Source organism: Rhincodon typus, chromosome 20, assembly GCF_021869965.1.
Source record: "Rhincodon typus isolate 14 chromosome 20, sRhiTyp1.1, whole genome shotgun sequence".
NCBI lineage: Eukaryota > Metazoa > Chordata > Chondrichthyes > Orectolobiformes > Rhincodontidae > Rhincodon > Rhincodon typus.
In genome coordinates, this window is record NC_063351.1 from 7,593,561 (window position 1) to 7,614,804 (window position 21,244).

The 21,244-nt window shown below is 42.9% G+C and overlaps 1 protein-coding gene across 1 annotated transcript in view; it reads right to left on the reverse strand.

Annotated features, from left to right (window-relative positions):
- bicc1b (BicC family RNA binding protein 1b) overlaps positions 1-21,244 on the reverse strand; it is a 90,732-nt gene that overhangs the window by 57,630 nt on the left and 11,858 nt on the right. The window contains exons 3-7 of the mRNA XM_048609158.1: positions 17,954-18,007; positions 15,465-15,659; positions 12,238-12,489; positions 3,333-3,464; positions 1,451-1,648 (exon numbers count right to left, since the gene is read on the reverse strand). Coding sequence (XP_048465115.1) covers positions 1,451-1,648; positions 3,333-3,464; positions 12,238-12,489; positions 15,465-15,659; positions 17,954-18,007 — 831 coding nt within the window. The remainder of the gene's footprint in view (positions 1-1,450; positions 1,649-3,332; positions 3,465-12,237; positions 12,490-15,464; positions 15,660-17,953; positions 18,008-21,244) is intronic.

Genomic DNA, 21,244 nt, shown 5'->3' on the forward strand with positions numbered 1-21,244 from the left:
GAGAGTGTCTGAGTGTGAGAGTGTCTGAGTGTGAGAGTGTCTGAGTGTGTGTGTGTGTGTCTGAGTGTGTGTGTGTCAGTGTGTGTATGTCAGAGTGTGAGTGTGTGTGTGTCAGAGTGTGTGTGTGTGTCAGAGTGTGAGTGTGTGTGTGTCAGAGTGTGAGTGTGTGTGTGTGTGTCAGAGTGTGAGTGTGTGTGTCTGAGTGTGTGTACACACGGTGGGGGCGAGTGATGTCTGTGTGTGCGTGTGTTAGAATGTGTATTGGAGACAGTATGCCTGTTAAAGTGCTTGCAAGTTACAATGTGTGTGTGTATTGGAGTGAGTGCGGGAGCGAGTGACCAAGATAGTGTGCGCGTCAGGAAGAACATGTTAAAGGGAGAAATGCAAAGAAAAGCTAATGCTTGAATACGGTGCATAGGCACATGCCACGGACGACAGCAAGGTGGGATAAATGAGAATAAAAAAGGGAGACAGAGAACGATAATGTGAAGCCAAACAGCAAAGATAGAGCACGTGGAGCACATGGGGTGTGAAGCACAGCCAAGCAGCAGGCAAAAAGACAAATCCCACCATTCTCCAGGCAATGGTTTGGCAGCCGAGTCAAAACAACTCCACATAAATTATTAGCGAAACTACTATTTTCCTGATAGCCTTTATAATTTTCTTCAGGCTCCAAATAACTTCCTCACACAGTGGGCTTCCTTCAAGTTGAGATTTTTCCAGTCAATGTCCAAGTGACCAGCACTGGCTGTAGTCTAACAAAAACAGTGTGCATTGTAAGCACAGCTTATGCAAAATATTGTCATGTAGCAATCTCCTGAAAGCTTTCAGGGTGCATACAGAATTCCACAGTAGAGAGGAGGACACTCTGGGGGGATCACAACAGTGGATTCCGTTGCCTCAATATCAAGGAGGCTAGATAACATTCAAATCTGCTGCTTTTTATTAGACCAAACATCAAGTCCTCAAGTATAGTTTTGATAATGCATTCCTTATTTCAATCTGAAACGAAGACTTCATCCATATCCATTTTACTCAGGTTGCTATGAAAGTGGTTTCCTCATGAACTCATTTTCAACCTAGTGGCACCTTACAAATCCACTCTCTTGTCACCCTCAGTACCCTAGGATGAATACCAACCAGGATTGTCACTTCCTCGGTCAGTCTCTGACCTCCTTCAGACTCATATCATCATTGGTGCCATCGTTTTTAATTCTATTTGTAATAAAACTTGATAGAATGTTGAGAGATAGTCTGATCTGGAAGCTGGGCTGAATGGCCTCCTGTGTTGCGAATCTGTGCTTCCATGCATTATTTACAAATGGCGTTCAATATTATGTAAAACACACCAATTTCAAGAATCTAGAAAAGGTGTCATTAATAAAAGCTATGAACTTAGTAAGGTAACAGTGCCCATGTGACAATAGTCCTGTAAAGTGCATACAAATACCTGCATACCTAATCCAGCAAGGCCAAGTCCAGCTGAAGCAAGGATGTCAAGTCCATGACAGGATAGTCCTATGGGACATGTATGTGCTGAGGGTGCACTCGTTGTCATTGTAACACCACTGTTTTCCAAACCCAGTAGACACTTCCTTGCTTCATACATATTTGCTGCATTCCTTTCCACACTTTTCACAATCACTGACTAGCAAAAGAGAGATAGGTATCATTAATAAAAATTTACATCATCTCAAAACAGCACTTTGGATTTTAAGTGTCCACGCATATAAGCCCAGTTAACTTAAAATAACCACATGTTGAAATAATAACACAGGGGCCGGTATCTCATCACCGTTTAGTTACATTAGTCCTGACCAGCCAGCTCAAAGCCAGTCCCTGGACTGAGGAGATCTTCTGAATCTCCAGTTTATTTCTGTCAGCCAGGGCTCCCTGATTGGCCCAGGTTAATGACCCCAATCAAGGATCTCAGTCAATGAGATCCACCCTGGCCCTGGTTCCAATCACTACAGTTATATAGCCCATGGATTCACAGATCATTGGACACAAGTTCACACGTTTCAGCCCAGACTGGTGAACCATGTTGCGGGAATTAGGAGGCGATCTGAAACACAACTGAAGCTGCCGATTACTCCACACGTTCCAGAGCAAGTTTCCAAGGTGCAGCCACCTTGAGGTGAAAGGTGACACTTGGCACCAGGGCAATGGGGAAATTTGGATGGGTTTTGAATCCTGAACTCAATTATTGATAACAGATAAAATTAATTATCCCCATATTTATGAAAAGAATATTTACAAGCTTGCATATGTTTAGGATGTACAGTGGTCTGGTCTGGTAGAGGAAAACCACTTGGCAGTTTAATGAGAACAGACTCTTGTCTTAAACAAAATGTTGTTTATTCCATGATAACTTGGTACAAGTTGCACCAATAGGTCAGACATTGTTATTAAGACTTTGAAGGAATCTCGACATTAGGTCTTAACACATTCGAGATTCAAAGCAGTTCCCTTGTCACAGTCCATATGACATTATCATATTGGTGCTTCATGCTCTCCTCAGTTTTAACCCTTTCAGACCTCAACACTGTTCTCTGACAGTGTTGCAATGTATTCTGAAATAACCTGACCACGGTTACCCACTGGTCAAATGCTGATGAAGATAAAAGGCTGAACCCTTTTCACTCTCCGCTTGTATCCCAACCAACACATCACAATGTCTCACAGCCTGGATTTAAAATAAACCCTTTATCTCCACGGAAATGGTGTGAATTTTAGAGATGAGGCAGGAATATGCTCATTGAAACTCAGGCACCAAAGTGTGGGCAGTGATAACACCAACTCCAGGAGCAGTTAGAAATAGAACTGTATTTTAAACACTTCCCACGATCCTGGAGTGTGTTTAGGCCACTTGTTCCAATCTCTTGGGGAATAATACATTTGGCCTTGAAAGGAGTGCAGCACAAAGTTATCAGAATATTATGAGACCAGGTTAAATTGACGAGCCTCATATCCCCTTGAGTACAGAGACAACAGGTGACCTTTGGGCACGATTAAGTTAATTAAACAATTTGACAGAGCGGTTGGAAATAAATTATTTCTGTACAGTTTGAATCAAGGGAGCAAAACATTAAAATGAGAATTCAGCCAATGAAAGGTGAAGTCAGAAAGAGTTGTGGAAACCTCACTGATTGCTGGAAACCCTGTCAACGGGCTGAATGCGGTGCTCTGCTTTCTGGGTTCTCCGATTCACTTCAACCTTTGCTCTCAATGTTCTTCCTTCCTCTTATGTGTCGTTATTTGACTCTTTTACAATCAGATCAGTGAAACAAACATGAACGTGGTAAAGCAAGCAGTTCATCTGTATTCCGTACCTTGCTGGGCTGTTTGGGCTTTGGCTTGATGCTAATGAAGACATCCAGCTGCTCCATCAATTGAGTGATCTGCTGTGGTTCAACCTCAATCTCCTCCTTCATATCAAACATCAACACAAGAGGGAGACAACCCTGGAACACAGCGTTAGCAAAATGTTACATTGACAGGTACTGCATCAAACACTCATCTGCATTATGCAAAACCATTGCCACCTTCATAGAAAGGAACAGACTGAATCAGAGTTACATTTCAAATATGGATACACTCTTACATGAGGATAGTCTTCATTGCTTGTTGCTTAAAGCATGGCCTTGGTTGACTAGTTCAGAAGGAACTGTCAATTTAGAACTACAACAACTTGCATTTATATAGTGCCTCTAATGTACAACAAAAAAATTCCAAGGCACTCACAGGAGTATCACCAAACCAGATTTGACATCGAGCCTTGCAATAGATGTGAGGGCAACTGATCAAAAGCTTAATTAAAGAGATTGGTTGGAAGGACTGGTCTTAATGAGGAAAGACAAGGAGCAATGGGAAATTATTTAGATGGCATTTCAGAGCGTGGAGCCTTTGGTAGTACAGTCACCAATCAGGAAAAGAGAAGTGGTCAAGGTGCTGGTACTAGAGGTATGCAGAGACCTTGGGAGGATTATCCATCAACTGAAAACAGCACATGTACACTGATAACACCCAGTTCTAGCTAATTGCCATCCTGCTGAAGCCCTCCACCATTTCTCAATGGCTAGATTTGCTTGTCCAACATTCAGTAATGGATAAGGGGAAACTTCCTCCAGTTCATTCTTGGGAAACTCATTCCTCAACCCAAACTCTATTCCTTAGTGACTGGCACCATCTCTCTCCCTGATGACAACGTGAGTCTGTTTGCATTTGTTTGTAAGATGAACCAGCAACCTTCCACTTGTGCCATCAATAAGAAAACCTTTTTTTTAAATTCTGTAAAACACTAAATTCTGTCCAACATCACCCCAGCTCAGCTCATCTACTGCTGAAACTTTCATTCATCTCTCCGGACTTGACTTTTTTCGACTCTCTGCCAGCTGGCCCCTATAAACCTGAGCCCATCCAAAACTCTGTCATCCACGTTTTTACTCACACAAAGCGCTCCTCAGGCATTACCCCCTCCTGCTTCCTGACCTACCCTGGCTCCAGATCAAGTAACACATTGATTTGAAAAACCTCATGCTTCTTTTGAAATCGCTTCATTTTCTCAGTGCTGTTCATCTTCCCTAGACCTTATAGAATCCTTACAGTCTTTCACAGAATCATAGAATCCCTGCAGTGTGGAAACAGGCCCATCGGCCCAACTAGTCCACTCCGAACCTCAGAGCATCTCACCCAGACCCATCCCCCTAATCTACACATCCCTGAACACTGCAGGCAATTTAGCATGGCCAATCCACCTAGCCTGCACATCTTTGGACTGTGGGAGGAAACCGGAGCACCCGGAGGAAACCCACACAGACACAGGGAGAATGTGCAAACTCCACACAGACAGTCACCCGAGGGTGGGATCGAATCTGGGTCCCTGGTGCTGTGAGGCAGCAACGCTAACCACTGAGTCACTGTGCTGCCCCACCTTGCTATACTTCTTTAAGCTGCTCCTTAAAAACCTAAGTCTTTGAGTAATCATTTGACCATCTGCCCCAATACTGCTTTATGTAACTCGGTGTCGAATTTTGCTTTATAACATTCCTGGAAGCAGCCTGGAACATTCTATTCTGTTAAAGGTGCTATATAAACATGCAGGTTGTTGTTGTGTCGTGTCCAACATAGTTTTTCTGAGGTGCAGAGCCCAGAACAGTAGCTTTTAGTGATTGTATATGTTTATTAGGTAAAAGTGGAGGGCACTGCAACGTTAATCAAGGATGATATTGATGCAATAGTTAGAGCTGACCTATTTTCAGGAGATCAGGATGTAAAATAGGGGAAAGTAGTCACGAGTACAGGGGACCTCAGGCCTCCCAACAGTAACCACAAGTGGGGCAAAATATAGAAGAAGAAATATTGGGTGTTCGTGATAAAGATATTCACAATCATCTTTAATTTACATGTAAAAATCAGGATGTGGAGGTGCCGGCATTGGACTGGGCTGGACAAGGTCGGAAGTCACATGATACCAGGTTATAGTCCAACAGGTTTGTTTGAAAACACATGCTTTCGGAGTGTTGAAGAAGGAGCGGTGCTCCGAAAGCTTGTGACTACTGATTATGTAAAAATCAGATAGGCAATGGTTGCTGAATGCTTTAAAGATAGTTTCTTAGAGTACCATATCCTGGAATCAACAAGGAAGCAAATTATATTAGACTTGGTAAGGATATGGGATTAATTAATGATATTGGAGCAAAGGCAACCCCCTCCCCACAACCCCAGGCAGCAGTGACCACAATAGGACTATAACTAAATATAAGATTAAAAGGAGAACAGTGGGTCTCGAGCTAACATTTTAAACTTAAATAAGGGCAACTGTATGGGCATGAAAGCTAATGTGCAGTGGCAAACGAGGCCAGGGATAGACCAACAGAGACAGACAGTGGCAGACATTTGCAGGATACAAATGTTATAGGAAGAATAGAAGGGGAGGCAAAAGAGAGGGAGTTACGTTTTTGATTAGGGAGAACATCATGCCAGTGCTGACAGAAGACATTCTTGAATGTACATTCACTGCGTCTACATGGGTGGAACTGAGAAATAAAAAAGGGGAAATCACTTTGATAGTATTGTATTATAGACCCCCTAATAGTCAGTGGGAGATTGAGGAGAAAATACGTAAGGAGATTGCAGATAGCTGCAAGAATAATAGGGTTGTAATAGCAAGGGATTTTAACTTTCCTAACATCAATTGGGACTGCCATAATGTTAAGGGCTTGGATGAAGAGAAATTGTTAAGTGTGTTCAGGAAGAATTTCTCACGCAGTATGTACGTGGCCCTACTAGAGAAGGGGCAAAACTTGATGTCCTCTTGGGAAATAACACAGGGCAAGTGGAAGTGAGGGAGCACTTTGGAACCAGTGACCATAATTCTGTTAGTTTTAAAATAGCTACGGAAGAGGATAGGTCTGGTCCACAAAGTTCTAAATTGGGGCAAGGCCAATTTTGACGGTCTTAGACAGGGACTTACAAAAGTTGACGGGGGGAGGCTGTTTAGGGGCAAATGGATGTCTAGTAAGTGGGAGGCTTTCAAAAGTGAGTTAATGATGGTTCAGGGCTAGCATGTTCTTGTTAGAGTGAAGGGTAAGGCTGGCAGGAGTAGGGAACCCTGGATGACTACAGTTATTGAGGCCCTGGTCAAAACTAGTAGGCACCTGACATGTACAGGCAGCTGGGATCAAGTGAATTCCCTGAGGAGTATAGAGGATGTCGGAGTACACTTGAGAGAAATCAGGAGGGCAAAAAGGGGCAGGAGATGACTTTGCAGATAAGGTAAAGGAGAATCCAAAGGGATTCTACAAGTACACAAAGGGCAAAAGAGTAACTAGGGAATGAACAGGGCCTCTCAAAAATCAACAAGATCATCTATGTGCAGAGCCACAAGAGATGGGTGAGACCCTAAGTGAATATTTCTTGTCAATATTTACCTTCAAGAAAGGCATGGATGCTAGGGAACATGGGGAAATAAATACTGATGTCTTGATGAGAGTCCACATTACAGATGGGGGGGTTGCTGGAAGTCTTAAAATGAATTAAGGTAAATAAATCCCCGGGGCCTGAAGAAGTATATCCCAGGACTTTATGGGAGGCTAGGGAGGAAATTATGGGACCCCTAGCGGAGATATTCGTATAATCAACAGCCACGGACGAAGTGCCCGAAGATTTGAGAGTGGTTAGTGTTGCCCTATTATTTAGGAAAGGCTGCAGGGGAAGGCCTGGGAATTACAGACCAGTAAGCCTAACTTCTGTGGTGGGTAAGCTGTTAGAGAAGATTCTGACAGAAAGGATCTACAGGCATTTGGAGAAGCAAGGGCTAATTTGGGATAGTCAGCATGGCTTTGTGCACGGGAAATAGTATTTCATGAATTTCATGAATAAGTTTTTTTGAAGGGGTGACCAAGAAGGTAGATGAGGGCAGTGTGGTAGACCATCGTCCTCATGGACTTTAGCAAGGCCTTTGACAAGGTTCCACTTGCTGGGTTGTTGAATAAGGTTAACTCTCACAGGATTCAGGGAGAGCTAGCCAAATGGGCACAAAATTGGATTGAAGGTAGAAGACAGAGGGTTGTGGTAGAGTACGCCGAGAATACACCTCCTCTCACCCACCTTCCTGCAAAAATGCCATCCCCTATTCCCAATTCCTTCACCTCCACTGCATCTGCTCCTGAGATGAGGCATTCCACTCCCGGACATCCCAGATGTCCTCGTTTTTCAAGGACCACAACTTCCCCTCCACAGAGGTCGAAAACGCCCTCAACCGCATCTCTTGCGTTTCCTGCAACTCATCCCTCACACCCCCTATCCGCAATAACAACCAAAACAGAATCCCCCTCATCCTCATGTACCACCCCACCAACCTCTGGATCCAACACATCATCCTCCAGCACTTCCGCCACCTGCAATCCGACCCCACCACCAAAGACATTTTTCCCTCCCCACCCTTATCTGCTTTCCGGAGGGACCACTCTCTCCGTGACTCCCTTGTCTGCTCCACACTCCCCACCAGCCCCACCACCCCCGGCACTTTTCCCTGCAACCGCAGGAAGTGCTACACCTGCCCCCTCACCCCCATCCCAGGCCCCAAGAAAACCTTCCACATCAAACAGATGTTCACCTGCACATCCGCTAATTTGGTCTATTGTATCTGCTGTTCCCAACGTGGCCTCCTCTACATCAGGGAAACCAAGCGGAGGCTTGGAGACCGCTTTGTGGAACACCTATGCTCCGTTCGCGACAAATGACTGCACCTCCCAGTCGCGAATCACTTCAACTCCCCCTCCCACTCCTTGGATGACGTTCATCCTGGGCCTCCTCCAGTGCCACAATGATGCCATCCGAAGGTTGCAGGAACAGGACCTCATATTTCACTTGGGAACCCTGCAGCCCAATGGTATCAATGTGGACTTCCCAAGCTTCAAAATCTCCCCATCCCCGACTGCATCCCAAAACCAGCCCAGCTCGTCCCTGCCTCCCTAACCTGTCCATCCTTTCTCCCATCTATCCACTCCTCCCACCTCAACCCTCACCCCCACCTCCTAACTACCAGCCTCATCCTTGCCTCCTTGACCTGTCAGTCTTCCCTGGACTGACCAACCCCCATCCTAACTCCCCACCTACACCCACCTTTACTGGCTCCATCCCTGCCTCCATGATCTGTCCGTCTCCTCTCCACCTATTTGCTCCTCTATCCATCTTCCATCCACCTCCCCCTCTCTCTCCATTTATTTCAGAATCCCCTTCCCCGCCCCCATTTCTGAAGAAGGGTCCAGACCCGAAACGTCAGCCTTCCTGCTCCTCTGATGCTGCTTGGCCTGTTGTGTTCATCCAGTTCTACACCTTGTTATCTCAGATTCTCCAGCAATGGCAGTTCCTACTATCTCTGTGGTGGTAGAGGGTTGTTTTTCAAACTGGAGGCCTGTGAACAGCAGTGTGCCACAGGGATTGATGCTGGGTCCACTGTTATATATCACTTAGACAAATGATCTGGATGAGAATTTAGGAGATATGCATACTAAGTTTACCACTGACACCAAGATGGATGGTATAGTGGACAGTGAAGAAGGTTATCAGGGAATACAGCGAGATCTTGATCAGCTGATCCAGTGGACTGAGGAATAGCAGATGGAGTTTAATTTAGATAAATGCAAGGTGTTGCATTTTGGTGGGTCAAACCAGGGCAGGCTTACACAGTCAATGGTACGGCCCTTGGAAGTGTTATAGAACAAAGAGATCTAGGGCTACAGGTTCATAGCTCCTTGAAAATTGAGTCACAGGTAAACACGGTTGTGAAGAAGGCTTTCAGTGTGCTAGCTTTCATCGCTTACACTCAATGCTCTGACCGACAGGATGTCTTGTTGTAGCTATACAAAATGTTGGTGAGGCCACATTTGGAGTGCTGTGTGGAGTTCTTGTTTCCCTACTATAGAAGGGATATTCTTAAATTAGAAACAACATTGAAAAGATTTATTAAGATGCTGCCTGGTTTGGAAGGTTTCAGTTATAAGGAAAGGCTGGATAGGTCGGGACTTTTTTCACTGGAATGTAGGAGACAGAGGGGTGACCTTATAGAGGTGTGTAAAATCATGACAGGCATAGATAAGGTAGATAATCAACAACATTCCCCCATGGTACAGGAGTCTAAAACTAGAGGGGATAGGTTTAAGGTGAGAAGGGAGAGATACAAAAGGGTCCATGGGGCAAATTTTTCCACACAACATTGGTGCGCGTCTGGAACGGGCTAACAGAGGTAGTGGTACAGGCGAGTACAATCTTGTCATTTAAGAAACATTTAGACAGGTACATGGATGGGATAGGTATGGAGGGATATTGACCACATGCCGGCAAATAGGAGTGGTTTTAAATTGTGAAAACTGGGCAGCATGGGCAAGTTGGGCTGAAGGGCCTGCTTCCATTTCATTGACCTCTATGACTCTATTTCCTCTTGTGGATGAGTCCAGAACTGTGGGCACTGTTTTTAGGTTTCAAATTTTTTTTTTGTCTCTCGCTGGGAAGGTTAGAACAGTACAGCACAGTACAGGCCCTTCGGCCCAGTACGACTTTGGAATTCTGCTTCAGAAGGCAGTGGAGGCAGGGTCTTTGAAGAGTTGGCGTAGACGGAGAGATTCTTGTTAGGGGAAATCAAAAGGTTATCAGAGAAATGGGTATGTGGAATTCAAAACACAAGCAACTTTTATTGAATGGTGAAGTAGTCTCAAGAGGCCAAATAGCACATTTCTGCTTGTAATTTACATGATCGTATATCAGATGGATCTTCCAACACAATCAAACTACAATTAAAGCAGGATGAAAATTACCCTCCCAACTCATCAATTTTAATTGACAAATTATTTTCCACTGAGTTTATTATAACACAAAGCCTTTGGGTCAATAAACTTCACTCAACCTCAAAAGTACGATAAAAGGGATTCACAGAAAAGCAAATTTTAATCATCCAGTTCCTTTTAGGGCAAGCATGCTCAATCAGGAAATTTAGAAAAATGTTGTAATGAGGTTTTGAACAAAAATATGTATCATCTTAAATGTGTAGAGAAATAAAACTCTACATTCATTTGAGGCAGGGGAAATATTTCATTCCTGTAATGCTACTACACATTCGTAAAAATACTGCAATTCTGGCTTCATGAGTTCCATCTAGTGTACCAGTGATAAACCCGACATGGCAAATGGGAAATCACTAATTAATATCCTCCAGGAACTTGTTGAGTATAAAATCCCTGGTTCCAAACTGGAACTCATCACCTGAGCCCTTTATGAAGTAGGCACAACAGGGCTCCTGTGGCACAGTGGTAATGTCCCTACCTCTGGGTTGTGGAGGCCTGGGTTCAAGTTCCACCTGTTCTAGAGCTGTGTAATAACACTGTTGAACAGGTCAATTTGTAAATATACAGCTGACCCAACTATGACTGATTTGGTGACGGAATAAAAAAAGATTCAGTTGTGTTATAAAAAAAGTAAAAGCAGCCCCAGGCCCCTTCCCACTTTCCTTACCCCTCCCTTGTTTTTGATGGTTTACATGTAAATATCCAATTGGCTGTACGGGTGATTTACTGGTGGCAGTTAACAGCTATAAAAAAAAGTCATTGTGATTTGGTGGTGGGCAAGAAACCGTTCTGTTTGTGTGTTAGCATTTCTGAATATAAAACAAAACAGACCTATGGGCTCTTGTGGCACAGTGGTAGTGTCCTTATCTCTCAGCCAGGAGACCTGGGTTCACGTCCCACCTGCTCAAAGTGTGTAATAACATCTTTGAACAGAGTAATTAGAAAATGTTCCTTAAAGCAGACTCGAGAGTGTTTGTGGCACAGTGGCCCCAACCTCAGAGCTAGGGGACCTGGGTTCAAGTCCCACCTGCTCCAGATGTGTGTAGAACAAGTTGGAAATATTCAGTGCCTTTAATGGGAAGGTGGGGAGAGGAGTGCCATAGTAGCAATAATTCAGAGGTCCAGCTGTGCGGCGTGTGGAATTTAAATTCAATTAATAAACCTGGAATTCAAAGCCAGTCTCTGTGAAGGTGATCATGATCCAATTCTTGCAGTAAAGTAGAACCAGCGGCCTGCAGAACTGTCTGTACCGGAATGGGACTAGCCTATATATGCTCCTACTATCTCCATTTTGGTGTTCAACAATAAGCGATGTTTCTTTCCAGTCATGATTCCTGAGTTATTACATTTCCACAATGGACCAATGTTTTTATTAATGCGAATCCTTCTTAAGCTGCTGAAAACAAAAAGAAGTGAATGACATAAGAAAACCTGCATTTATTGTCCCCTCCTTGTTGCCATGCCACCCAAGCTGAACAACTTCAGAGGCCTCTAAGAGTGAACCATATCCAGGCCGGAGTGAGTAACAAGGCCAGCTCTCCATCTCCTCAAAGTCATCTGGTGACAATCCACAAATTACTAGATTTATTAAACACAGCTTCACAACTTGGAATTGTAACACCAATTAATATTTGGCACTTCACAATTCTATTGCCCGATTTTACAACACAAGTAATCTATATTTACGCGTTTGTGCAACTCTGACAAAAACACAGCTTTGTTTTCAATGTTTACTATGGCAATCCTGCATCCCAACCAATACTGAATCGTTGTTTGGTCAAATTGACAAATCGCTTCCTCATCACGTGAATAGAAGTTTCTTGCAAAATTAATCATCAGCAATTCTGTAAATATCTGATGAAAGAAGGTGCATGAGAATATTAATGCATACCATGAGGTATTGTCTAGCTAGACAGACAGACTCGATGGTGCCCTGGAGGTAGACTGTGGACTTCTTCTGGGGGCTGCTGGGGTCAGGGAAGTGGATCTGGGCTCCAGCTCGCTGCATTATGTGCTTAATATTATTGCCGTTGCGACCCATCATGAAGAGATGGTGTTGAGGTGCAATGTCTAGTTGGGTGCTGACAGGAATGGCGCTGCCCAGACCACCAGCAAGATGTTCCAACAGCATGGCAGTCCCTTCCTGGAATTAGAACAGGCAGTTTACATGTGATGCACAAAGGGTTCCACCCACAAGCCGATCTCATCCCCTTAATGATGTTGACAGACCTGTTGCATGTGACTGTACAATTAATAGTGTAGAAAAAGGCCATTTGGATTAAGTGACCCTCACCAAAGATTTCCATGACCATATTTCACCCAATCCTTTCGATTTCAATTCCTTCCATGTTCTTACGCAGCTTCCCCTTCAATGTATTTATGATTTCTGCCTCACCCATTCCCCATGGCAGCAAGTCCCACATTCCAGCAACTACTTGGGTATTTTCCAGAATTCCCTGCTGGATTTATTGATGACTCTCTTGTATTTACAGCCACCGGTTCTGCTCTCCTCACACAGGTACAAACATCTTCACTTCTATCCTAACCAATTTCCTCGTCATTTTAAGGAATTCCATTAGGTTGCCTCGCAGTCTGTTCATTTCTGGAGAAAACTGCCTCACCCTGTCCAATTTTTTTTGGTAAATATAAAAAGTACCACCCATTGTTTTGATTTTTTTTTAACCAAAGTTCCAAAAGAGTGCAACAGCTTATAAAACAGGAATTACTGCTCCAAGAAATCGAGGAAATCAGCTCCAACACTGAGAAAAACTTCAAAAAAGGAGCAGTCTTACAGCACAATTTTCTTCCATCCTCCATCATGTTGTGAAACTTGAAAGGGTTCAGAAAAGATTTACAAGGATGTTGCTGGGGTTGGAGAGTTTGAGTTATAGGGAGAGGCTGAATAGACTGGGGCTATTTTCCCTAGAGCGCTGGAGGCTGAGGGGTAACCTAATAGAGATTTATAAAATCATGAGGGGCATGGATAGGGTAAAAAGAAAAGGTCTCTTCCCTAGATTAGGGAAATTCACAACTAGAGGGCATAGGTTTCAGATGAGGGGGTAAGATTTAAAAGAGACCCAAGGGGAACTTTTTCCACACAGAATGTGGTACGTGTATGGAATGAGTTGCCAGAGGAAGTGGCGGAGGCTGATACAATTACAATGTTTAAAAGGCATCTGGATGGGTTTATGAATGAGAGGGGTTGAGGCGGATCTGGGCCAAATGTCGGCAAATGGGACTAAATTAATTTCAGATATCTGGTTGGCATAGGGCATAGAACATAGAACATAGAACATAGAACAGTACAGCACTGTACAGGCCCTTCGGCCCATAATGTTGTGCTGGCCTATTATCCTACTAAGATCAATCTACCCTGCATACCCTACATTTTACTATCCTCCATGTGCCTATCCAAGAGTCGCCTAAAAGTCTCTAAAGTATCTGACTCCACTACCACTGCCACTGCCGGCAGTGCATTCCACACGCCCACCACTCTCTGTGTGAAGAACCTACCTCTGACATTTCCCCTCATGTCTTCCTCCAATCAGCTTAAAATTATGCCCCTTGTAATAGTCATTTCTGCCTTGGGAAAAAGTCTCTGACTATCCACTCTATCTATGCCTCTCATCATCTTGCACACCTCTATCAAGTCACCTTTCATCCTTCTACGCTCCAATGAAAAAAGCCTTAGCTCCCTCAATCTTTCCGCATAAGACCTGCCCTCCAGTGCAGGCAGCATCCCGGTAAATCTCCTCTGCACCCTCTCTAAAGTTTCCACATCTTTCCTCTAATGAGGTGACCAGAACCGAACACAATATTCCAAGTGTGGTCTAACCAGAGTTTTATAGAGCTGCAGCACAACCTCAGGAATGGTAGGGGAATAGAATTTGCTGCGAGAAAAGACTCAGACAGCAGAGTTTTGGATATCTTCAAGTTTATGGAGAATATAATGTGGCAGAAAATTCACTGAATCAATATAATTGTATGATTGAGGTGAAAGTAATATTAAAATATGCAAATCCCAAACATTAGTTGTCTCAATTTTTTGTGACTGTGCAAAACTAGCTGAATAAGCAAGGACAGTAAATTAGTTCATTTGCTCTTTATAACCTCTCATTTGCTGCTGGTTATACTTTAAAATATTATTTATTGCTATGCCTTCCCTAATGATTAACAATGTTTACTTAAGATTCCTTCCTACATTTGCTTTGGACAAGTTGGACCAACGGGTCTGTGTCCATGCTGTACAGCTCTATCACTCTGTGACCTCTCAGTTCTAGTAGCACATTTGTAAATGTTTTTATGCTCCTTTATGTCTATATACTTTTTTCTTTACTATTTGGAGACCAGCACATGCAAACAGTGATCTGTTTATGTTTGGCATTTTCTGTATCAATTTTCCTTTGGGCAGTGCAAATAAATCACAGTAAAGGCCAGAGCACAAGCTGACTGTAAATAATATGAGTAGCAAATCTTTTGTTAATCATTGGTTCACCTCACTTGGACTACTATGTCCAGTTCTGGACATGATACTGTAATAAGGTTATTAAAGACTTGGACAGGGTGCAGCAGAGATCTATTAGGAATACATCAATGATGAGAGACTTCAGTTCAATAAAGAAATAAAAGAAGCTGGGATTGTTCTTCTCAGGACAGAGGAGTTATATGGAATTTTATGGAGGCACTGCTTCCAGTGGGAATAAGGCTGGATAACCAGGGAACACAGACACAAGATCATTAGCCAAAGACATAGGGTAGTTAGGAAGACATGAGACATTTCATTTTAAATACAGCAAGTCGTCATGGTCTGCAATGCACTGCCTGAAGCAATGGAAACACATTTAACAATGACTTTCAAATGGAAACTGGAGAAAGATTCCAAAATTACACATTTATAGAACTATGAGGCAAAAGTAGGGGAGTGGTATAAGCTGAATAGCTCTTTTAAAGAGCCAGTTCAGTGGTAATGGTTTCTGTCACCACCTTCTGTGCTGTAAGATTCTATTGTTCAGTCAATGTTTTGACTTGGCTCATGAGGGAGGTTGTTTTCTTTTAAATCCTAGATGTATTTACAATCTACTGCATTGCAGATAAAATCAGCATCTTTATAATTCTCACCTTGACTGCTGCAGCATTGCTTTGGGACCCTCGAATAATGACTGTGGCACCATACATACGTGACCTCTGTTTGAAGGATATGGAGATGTTATAGGTTTGGGATAGGTGCTGGATTGTGGGCGAGTTGGGGTCCGGAATTGGCTGCAAAATGCCTGCAATAGGCAGATCGAACATCATCACCAGAGGGAGCAGCTCCTAAATGTAAAACATTGACCAGTTACTATACAATAAGTGTCCATAATGAAATATTACATGCTGTAGATTCAGAACCATTACTCACTGCTTTACATTAAATAATCAATTGTTGTGTGCACCAAAAAATAAATTTTATTTCATTGTACAATCTAGGTTTATGCCTAAAGCTGCAACATACTATAAAAAAATGATAATTAATTGACTCTTTCAAGCCTCCATGATTTATTCTAATGTAATTATGGAATCACAGAATGGTTACATTACAGGAGGCCATTTGGCCCATTGTGTCTATTCCTACTCCCCAAAAGAGCAATTTTCCTACACCCTCTCCTGATAGCTCTGTCGGTTATTCCTATTCAGATAACAACCCTACGATCTACGCTTCCTGTGAATGAGCTAGTTAATTAGCCCCACTTACCCTGCTCTTTCTCCAGAAGCTCAGTAAATGTTTCCTTTCTAAGGGGAGAATGGGAATTTTGCTTGTTAGCACCTCACATCTAGGGCAAAGTGCCTACCTAATCTGTATTGGTGAATACTACTGGTTGTTAGAGTACCTTGCATCTGTAGCCAGTGGCCTGTTATATGGTAAGAGTGCGTTTTCCATGTGTTGAAAGGTGACAAGGAGCTGTAAGGACCATGTCATTTCATTTTCTGTATTTTTGATTGTGAACTAAAATGGAAAAAGGACTGTTTAAACCAAAGGACTGTGGAAGGAATTGCCGCACTTTTCAAAACATGTTGCTGGAACTCATTGTGTGCAGTGTTTATACAGCTGCTTTGTTCAAACGGTGAGGGATGATGTTTGTGGATGGACAGTGAAATTTAGCTGGCAACAAGTAGCTGATTGGTCACAATTCCACAAACCAATCATGGGTACCAAAGGTCATCAATCTAATTACAATACTGATTGGTTCCTGATTGTCCAATAGTTTCAGAGTGTGAATGGCACAGGAAGAAACTTTTGGACAGCTGGAAGGGTAGGTTGTGTGTATGTCTCTCTCTCTCTCTTGCAGTAAAAATACCTGGAACTTGAAGACCAGTTAGTTTCTCCAATAGGTTGTTGTGAGTTGTTGCCTTTCAAACAGTAACTAAGAGATTTTGTAGTTAGGATACCAATCAACCTATGCATCCTGCACAAAAGTGAAAGAACCTGGAAAAGGAGGGTGAAGATCAGAAAGCCCTAGAAAGCCAAAGGGAAACTGTGCCTGGTGCTATGGAACTGTTTCTCCCAGTTTTTTGTTCACTCCACTTACAAAAAGCATTTTTTTTGTTTGCCTCTGTCTGTGGGTGTCAGGGTTTTTAAACGAAGGTTAGAATTTAACTAGCGAAGCCATACGTTGATAGATCGTAGCTATGTATATATGATTGACATTTACTTATCTGCAGTAAATAGGAGCTCCTGCTAAGTGCAGGAACCTGGCGAGCACTTTTTTTTGTTAACCTGATCCCAACACACAGGTAAATTGGAAACTTTGCAGGTTTTGATTAAATCCTTAACTTTCGTAGCCACCTCTGGAATAGTGAGGCTTGAGAAACAGTGCACTTTCCCGAATGGGTTGTATAAGAGCAGAGTTTTCTTTTTAAAAAAAAAAGGTTGAAACTAGGTCCCGAGTTGTGAACTTTCCCAAATGTCAGGTCCTGACATTTAGCAGTCCTGTCAGGAAAGCCGGTTACAGTTTTTTTTGGGTTTCCACAGCTGGCTCTTGTGCAAATGACTGGCTTGTCACTGAAAGTGCTTCGTTTTCGCAACCATTTTATCAGATAACTAAACTCTGGTCTCAAATAATTTGCAGTTTAGAAGCTCCTCAATTTAGAATCCATTTCAAGTCCATATGAGGTTAGCTATCAGCAAATTCACGAACGAAAATGTCACCATGTCACTAGGCAACAAATAATCTCCAATGACTGCAGCTGTGCTATACATTCTGTACATTTTATTCAAACTTAAGAAATGTACTTTATTTAAAATTCAGTATACGAAGCGCCTGTTTTCAATGTGTTGCCATCTGTCAGCCAAACACTCCCATTCTTTGAATGATCCTGGAGTTTATGGTTAAAACCGAAAGGACATAATCTATGTTCTGAGGAAGGGTCGCCGGACCCGAAACGTTAGCTCTGTTTTTCCCTTCTCGGATGCTGCCAGAGCTGCTGAGCTTTTCCAGCAACTTGTTTTGTTCAGGACATAATCTAGCTCTGCTTCACTCCAAGTGATCTTACATCAGCAAGTGCCAGAGCTCCTGTCATTGGCACTACCGTAAACAGCTACCGATTATAAAAGCAGGTTAGAAACTTACTCTGATACGACCTCTGGCAGCTTCTACACCCGATGGCTGTCCTGCTATGGAGACCTGTTAAGCAGAGCAGATCCATTGCAATCAATTAGAAAAGTAATTTTCAAAACCATTTCTGGTGGTCTGTGCCCAGGGACAAATAGTGATACATTCCTGTGGACCCTACAATAGATCTTTGTGCCAGGCTGGGCTTTTCAGCACCACTGACTCTGGCAATGCAAAAATAGCTCTCTCTAATAAATAAATATAGGCAAAGGGATAATGGGCTCACAAGCACACAGGTACAGAAAATCTGAAGAACACACAGACTCTGCGAAACTCCTTTCCTAAGGACATGGGTTTGGTGAAAAATTAGAAGGTCCATCTCTAATCCCAAGTGATTCAAAATGGCAGCAGATGATAACAGAAATAGCTGGTCTTTGTGATGGAAAGGATATGTAATCAGAGGCTCTACTGAAGGTAAGACACCAGGTTGGGTTAAACCTGAACTTGTAGCTAGGGCTATAACAATGGCTTCAATGGTAAAGTACAAATGCCCTGTTGGACTCATTCCAATTTCCACCCATTCATGGAAAATGATTGGATTTTCCTTTCAGATTTTGACACAGCAGCTGTAACCAAGAGCCATTGACACAATGTATTGAAGGGTCTCAGGAAGCATCATAGAGCCGTTATGTTCACTATAGTTTTCAAGCTTTACATTCTAAAATCTTGGGCGTGCCAGCATTTTCCCTTTTTAATTTAAGACTTCCAGAATGGGCAATTTTCTTTGGGGGGAGGGGGTTCAGAGGTGTTTTTGAATTTCTCAAATTCATATGAAACTTGACGTGAGCCTATAAACCTTCTCCTGGATTCTGAAAGTTATGCTCGTCAAGAATTGACTCAAGAGGACGTTTGGTCATCTCTAACTCCAGAATCAAGCCCAATCACTCTCAACACAATCTTCAAAAGCTTTGTTAGGGTTTTGTTATTTTATGTATTGTTGTCAATTCTGCCTGTACCCTGGCTCCTACCGATATGACAACAACAGAGAATGGATCCAGACCATTCAGTGAACTGTTTCCTTTGGAGTATTGCAGGAAATGATCTGGACAGGTTGGATGAGTGGGTAAATCAATGGCAGATGCAGTAAAATTTGGATAAATGTGAGGTTATTCCCTTTGGAACCAAAAACAAGAAGACAGATTACTACCTGAATGGCTCTAAATTGGGAGAGGGGAGTGTGCAGTGGGAGAGGGGAGTGTGCAGTGGGACCTGGGTGTCCTTTTGCACCAGTCGCTGAAGGTAAGCATGCAGGTGCAGAAGGCAGTAAGAAGGCAAATGGTATGTTGGCCTTCATTGCGAGAGGTTGCGAGTACTGGAGCAGGGATGTGTCATTGCAGTTGTACGGGGCCTTGGTGAGACCACGCCTGGAATATTGTGTGCCGTTTTGGTCTCCTTTTCTGAGGAAGGATGCTCTTGCTCTCGAGGGATTCCGGGGATGACGGATTTGACATATGAGGTGAGATTGACTAGGTTGGGATTATTTTTGCTGGAGTTCAGACAAATGAAGGAGGAGCTCATAGAGACTTATAAAATTCTAACAGGACTGGACAGGGTAGATGCAGGGAGGATATTCTCGATCGTGGGTGTGCCCAGAACCAGGGGTTATAGTATGTGGATTCAGGGTAGACGATTCAGGACAGAGATGAGGAGACATTTCTTCACCCAAACAGTGGTGAGCCTGTGGAATTCATTACCACAGGAAGTAGTTGATGCCAAAACATTGAATGTATTCAAGAGGTGACTAGATATAGCACTTGGGGCAAATGGGATCAAAGGTTATGGGGAAAAAGCAGGATTAGGCTATTGAATTGGATAATCAGCCATGATCGTGAAGAATGGTGGAGCAGGCTCGAAGGGCTGAATGGCCTCCTCCTGCTCCTATCTTCTGTGTTTATATTTTTCAATGAAGTTTTGTTGGTTCTAGAGCTCATCAGATACCCCTGCAATGTGGTGAATGAAGGTGTACAGCAGTGAACTGCTGGAACACATATAGTTATGACAGGCTACTTCACCCTGCTGATAGCAGTGATTATGTCAGTCTCCAGTCTAAGCCTTAACGTAGTATTGAACCACTGTTTAAATCTTAACAGTCATGTTATAAGTAAAACCCAGCTTCATTAAAACGTAGACCAAAAGGAATATGCAAGTTTTAATTTGGAGAAACAAAATCAGTTGCCATGGTGACAATTCCTGCATCGAGTCCAGCGCTGGGGCTTGTCCATCATAGATAAGCATTCAAGGTTTGGTTCTGTCCATATTCCATATTTAACTTCTCCAAATAAAAGATTATTTTATAGAACAAAGTATTTTTGGACAAAACACCTGCACACTGCTGAGATAAGAAATACCTGACGAAGGAGCAGCGCTCCGAAAGCTCGTGATCTCTAATAAACCTGTTGGGCTATAACCTGGTGTTGTGTGACTTCTGACCTTGTCCAACCCAGTCCAATCCCAGCATATCCACATCAGAGATAACAAATTGTCTTTGTAGACAATAACATTGAAACATATCCCAAAACAGCATTATTTGTTTTACTTCTTGACTTGTCCCACAATTCTCAGCCTAGCCTCTGACCACAGCGATGGTCAGTTCTAGCTTTAAAAGATGTCATCAACGGTCATGGGTCAAGAGATGGTGTTTATGGAGTTAATAATGTGAACGCTTGTTAAACAACAAGTGATTCAAAATGGCAGCTGACGATAATGGCAATAGATGGTCTTTGTGATGGAAAGGATATGCAGTTAGAGGTTCTACTGAAGGTAAGACACCAAATCTGGTTCAACCTGTGCTAGTGGCAATTGAAGTCCCTGAGTTTGTAGCTGGGGCTATAACAATGGCTTCAATCTGCCCATTGATCAACTTTAGGAAACAACAGCTTATGCAGGAGGTGGGAGCAATGAAGAAAAATTTCCCTTCATGCCTGCCAACAATGACTTGCTCCATCTCAAAAGTTACGAAAACGGAAACGTTTAATTGGCAAATGAAGAACTTGCACTACTTTGGCATACTGTCATATCCTCAGCTTGTCTCATAGCACATTTCAACAGCAATTACTGCTTCTATGTAAGATCATGCCACAGTCAGTGTGTGTACAGCAAGACCCCACAAACAAAACAGAAATAAATACAAGACCGGAGATCTGTGTGTATTTTTTTTAAAAGATGTTCATTGAGGGACAAACTGGCATCTAGGACACTGGGAGAACATGAGATAACAAGGTGTAGAGCTGAATGAACACAGCAGGCCAA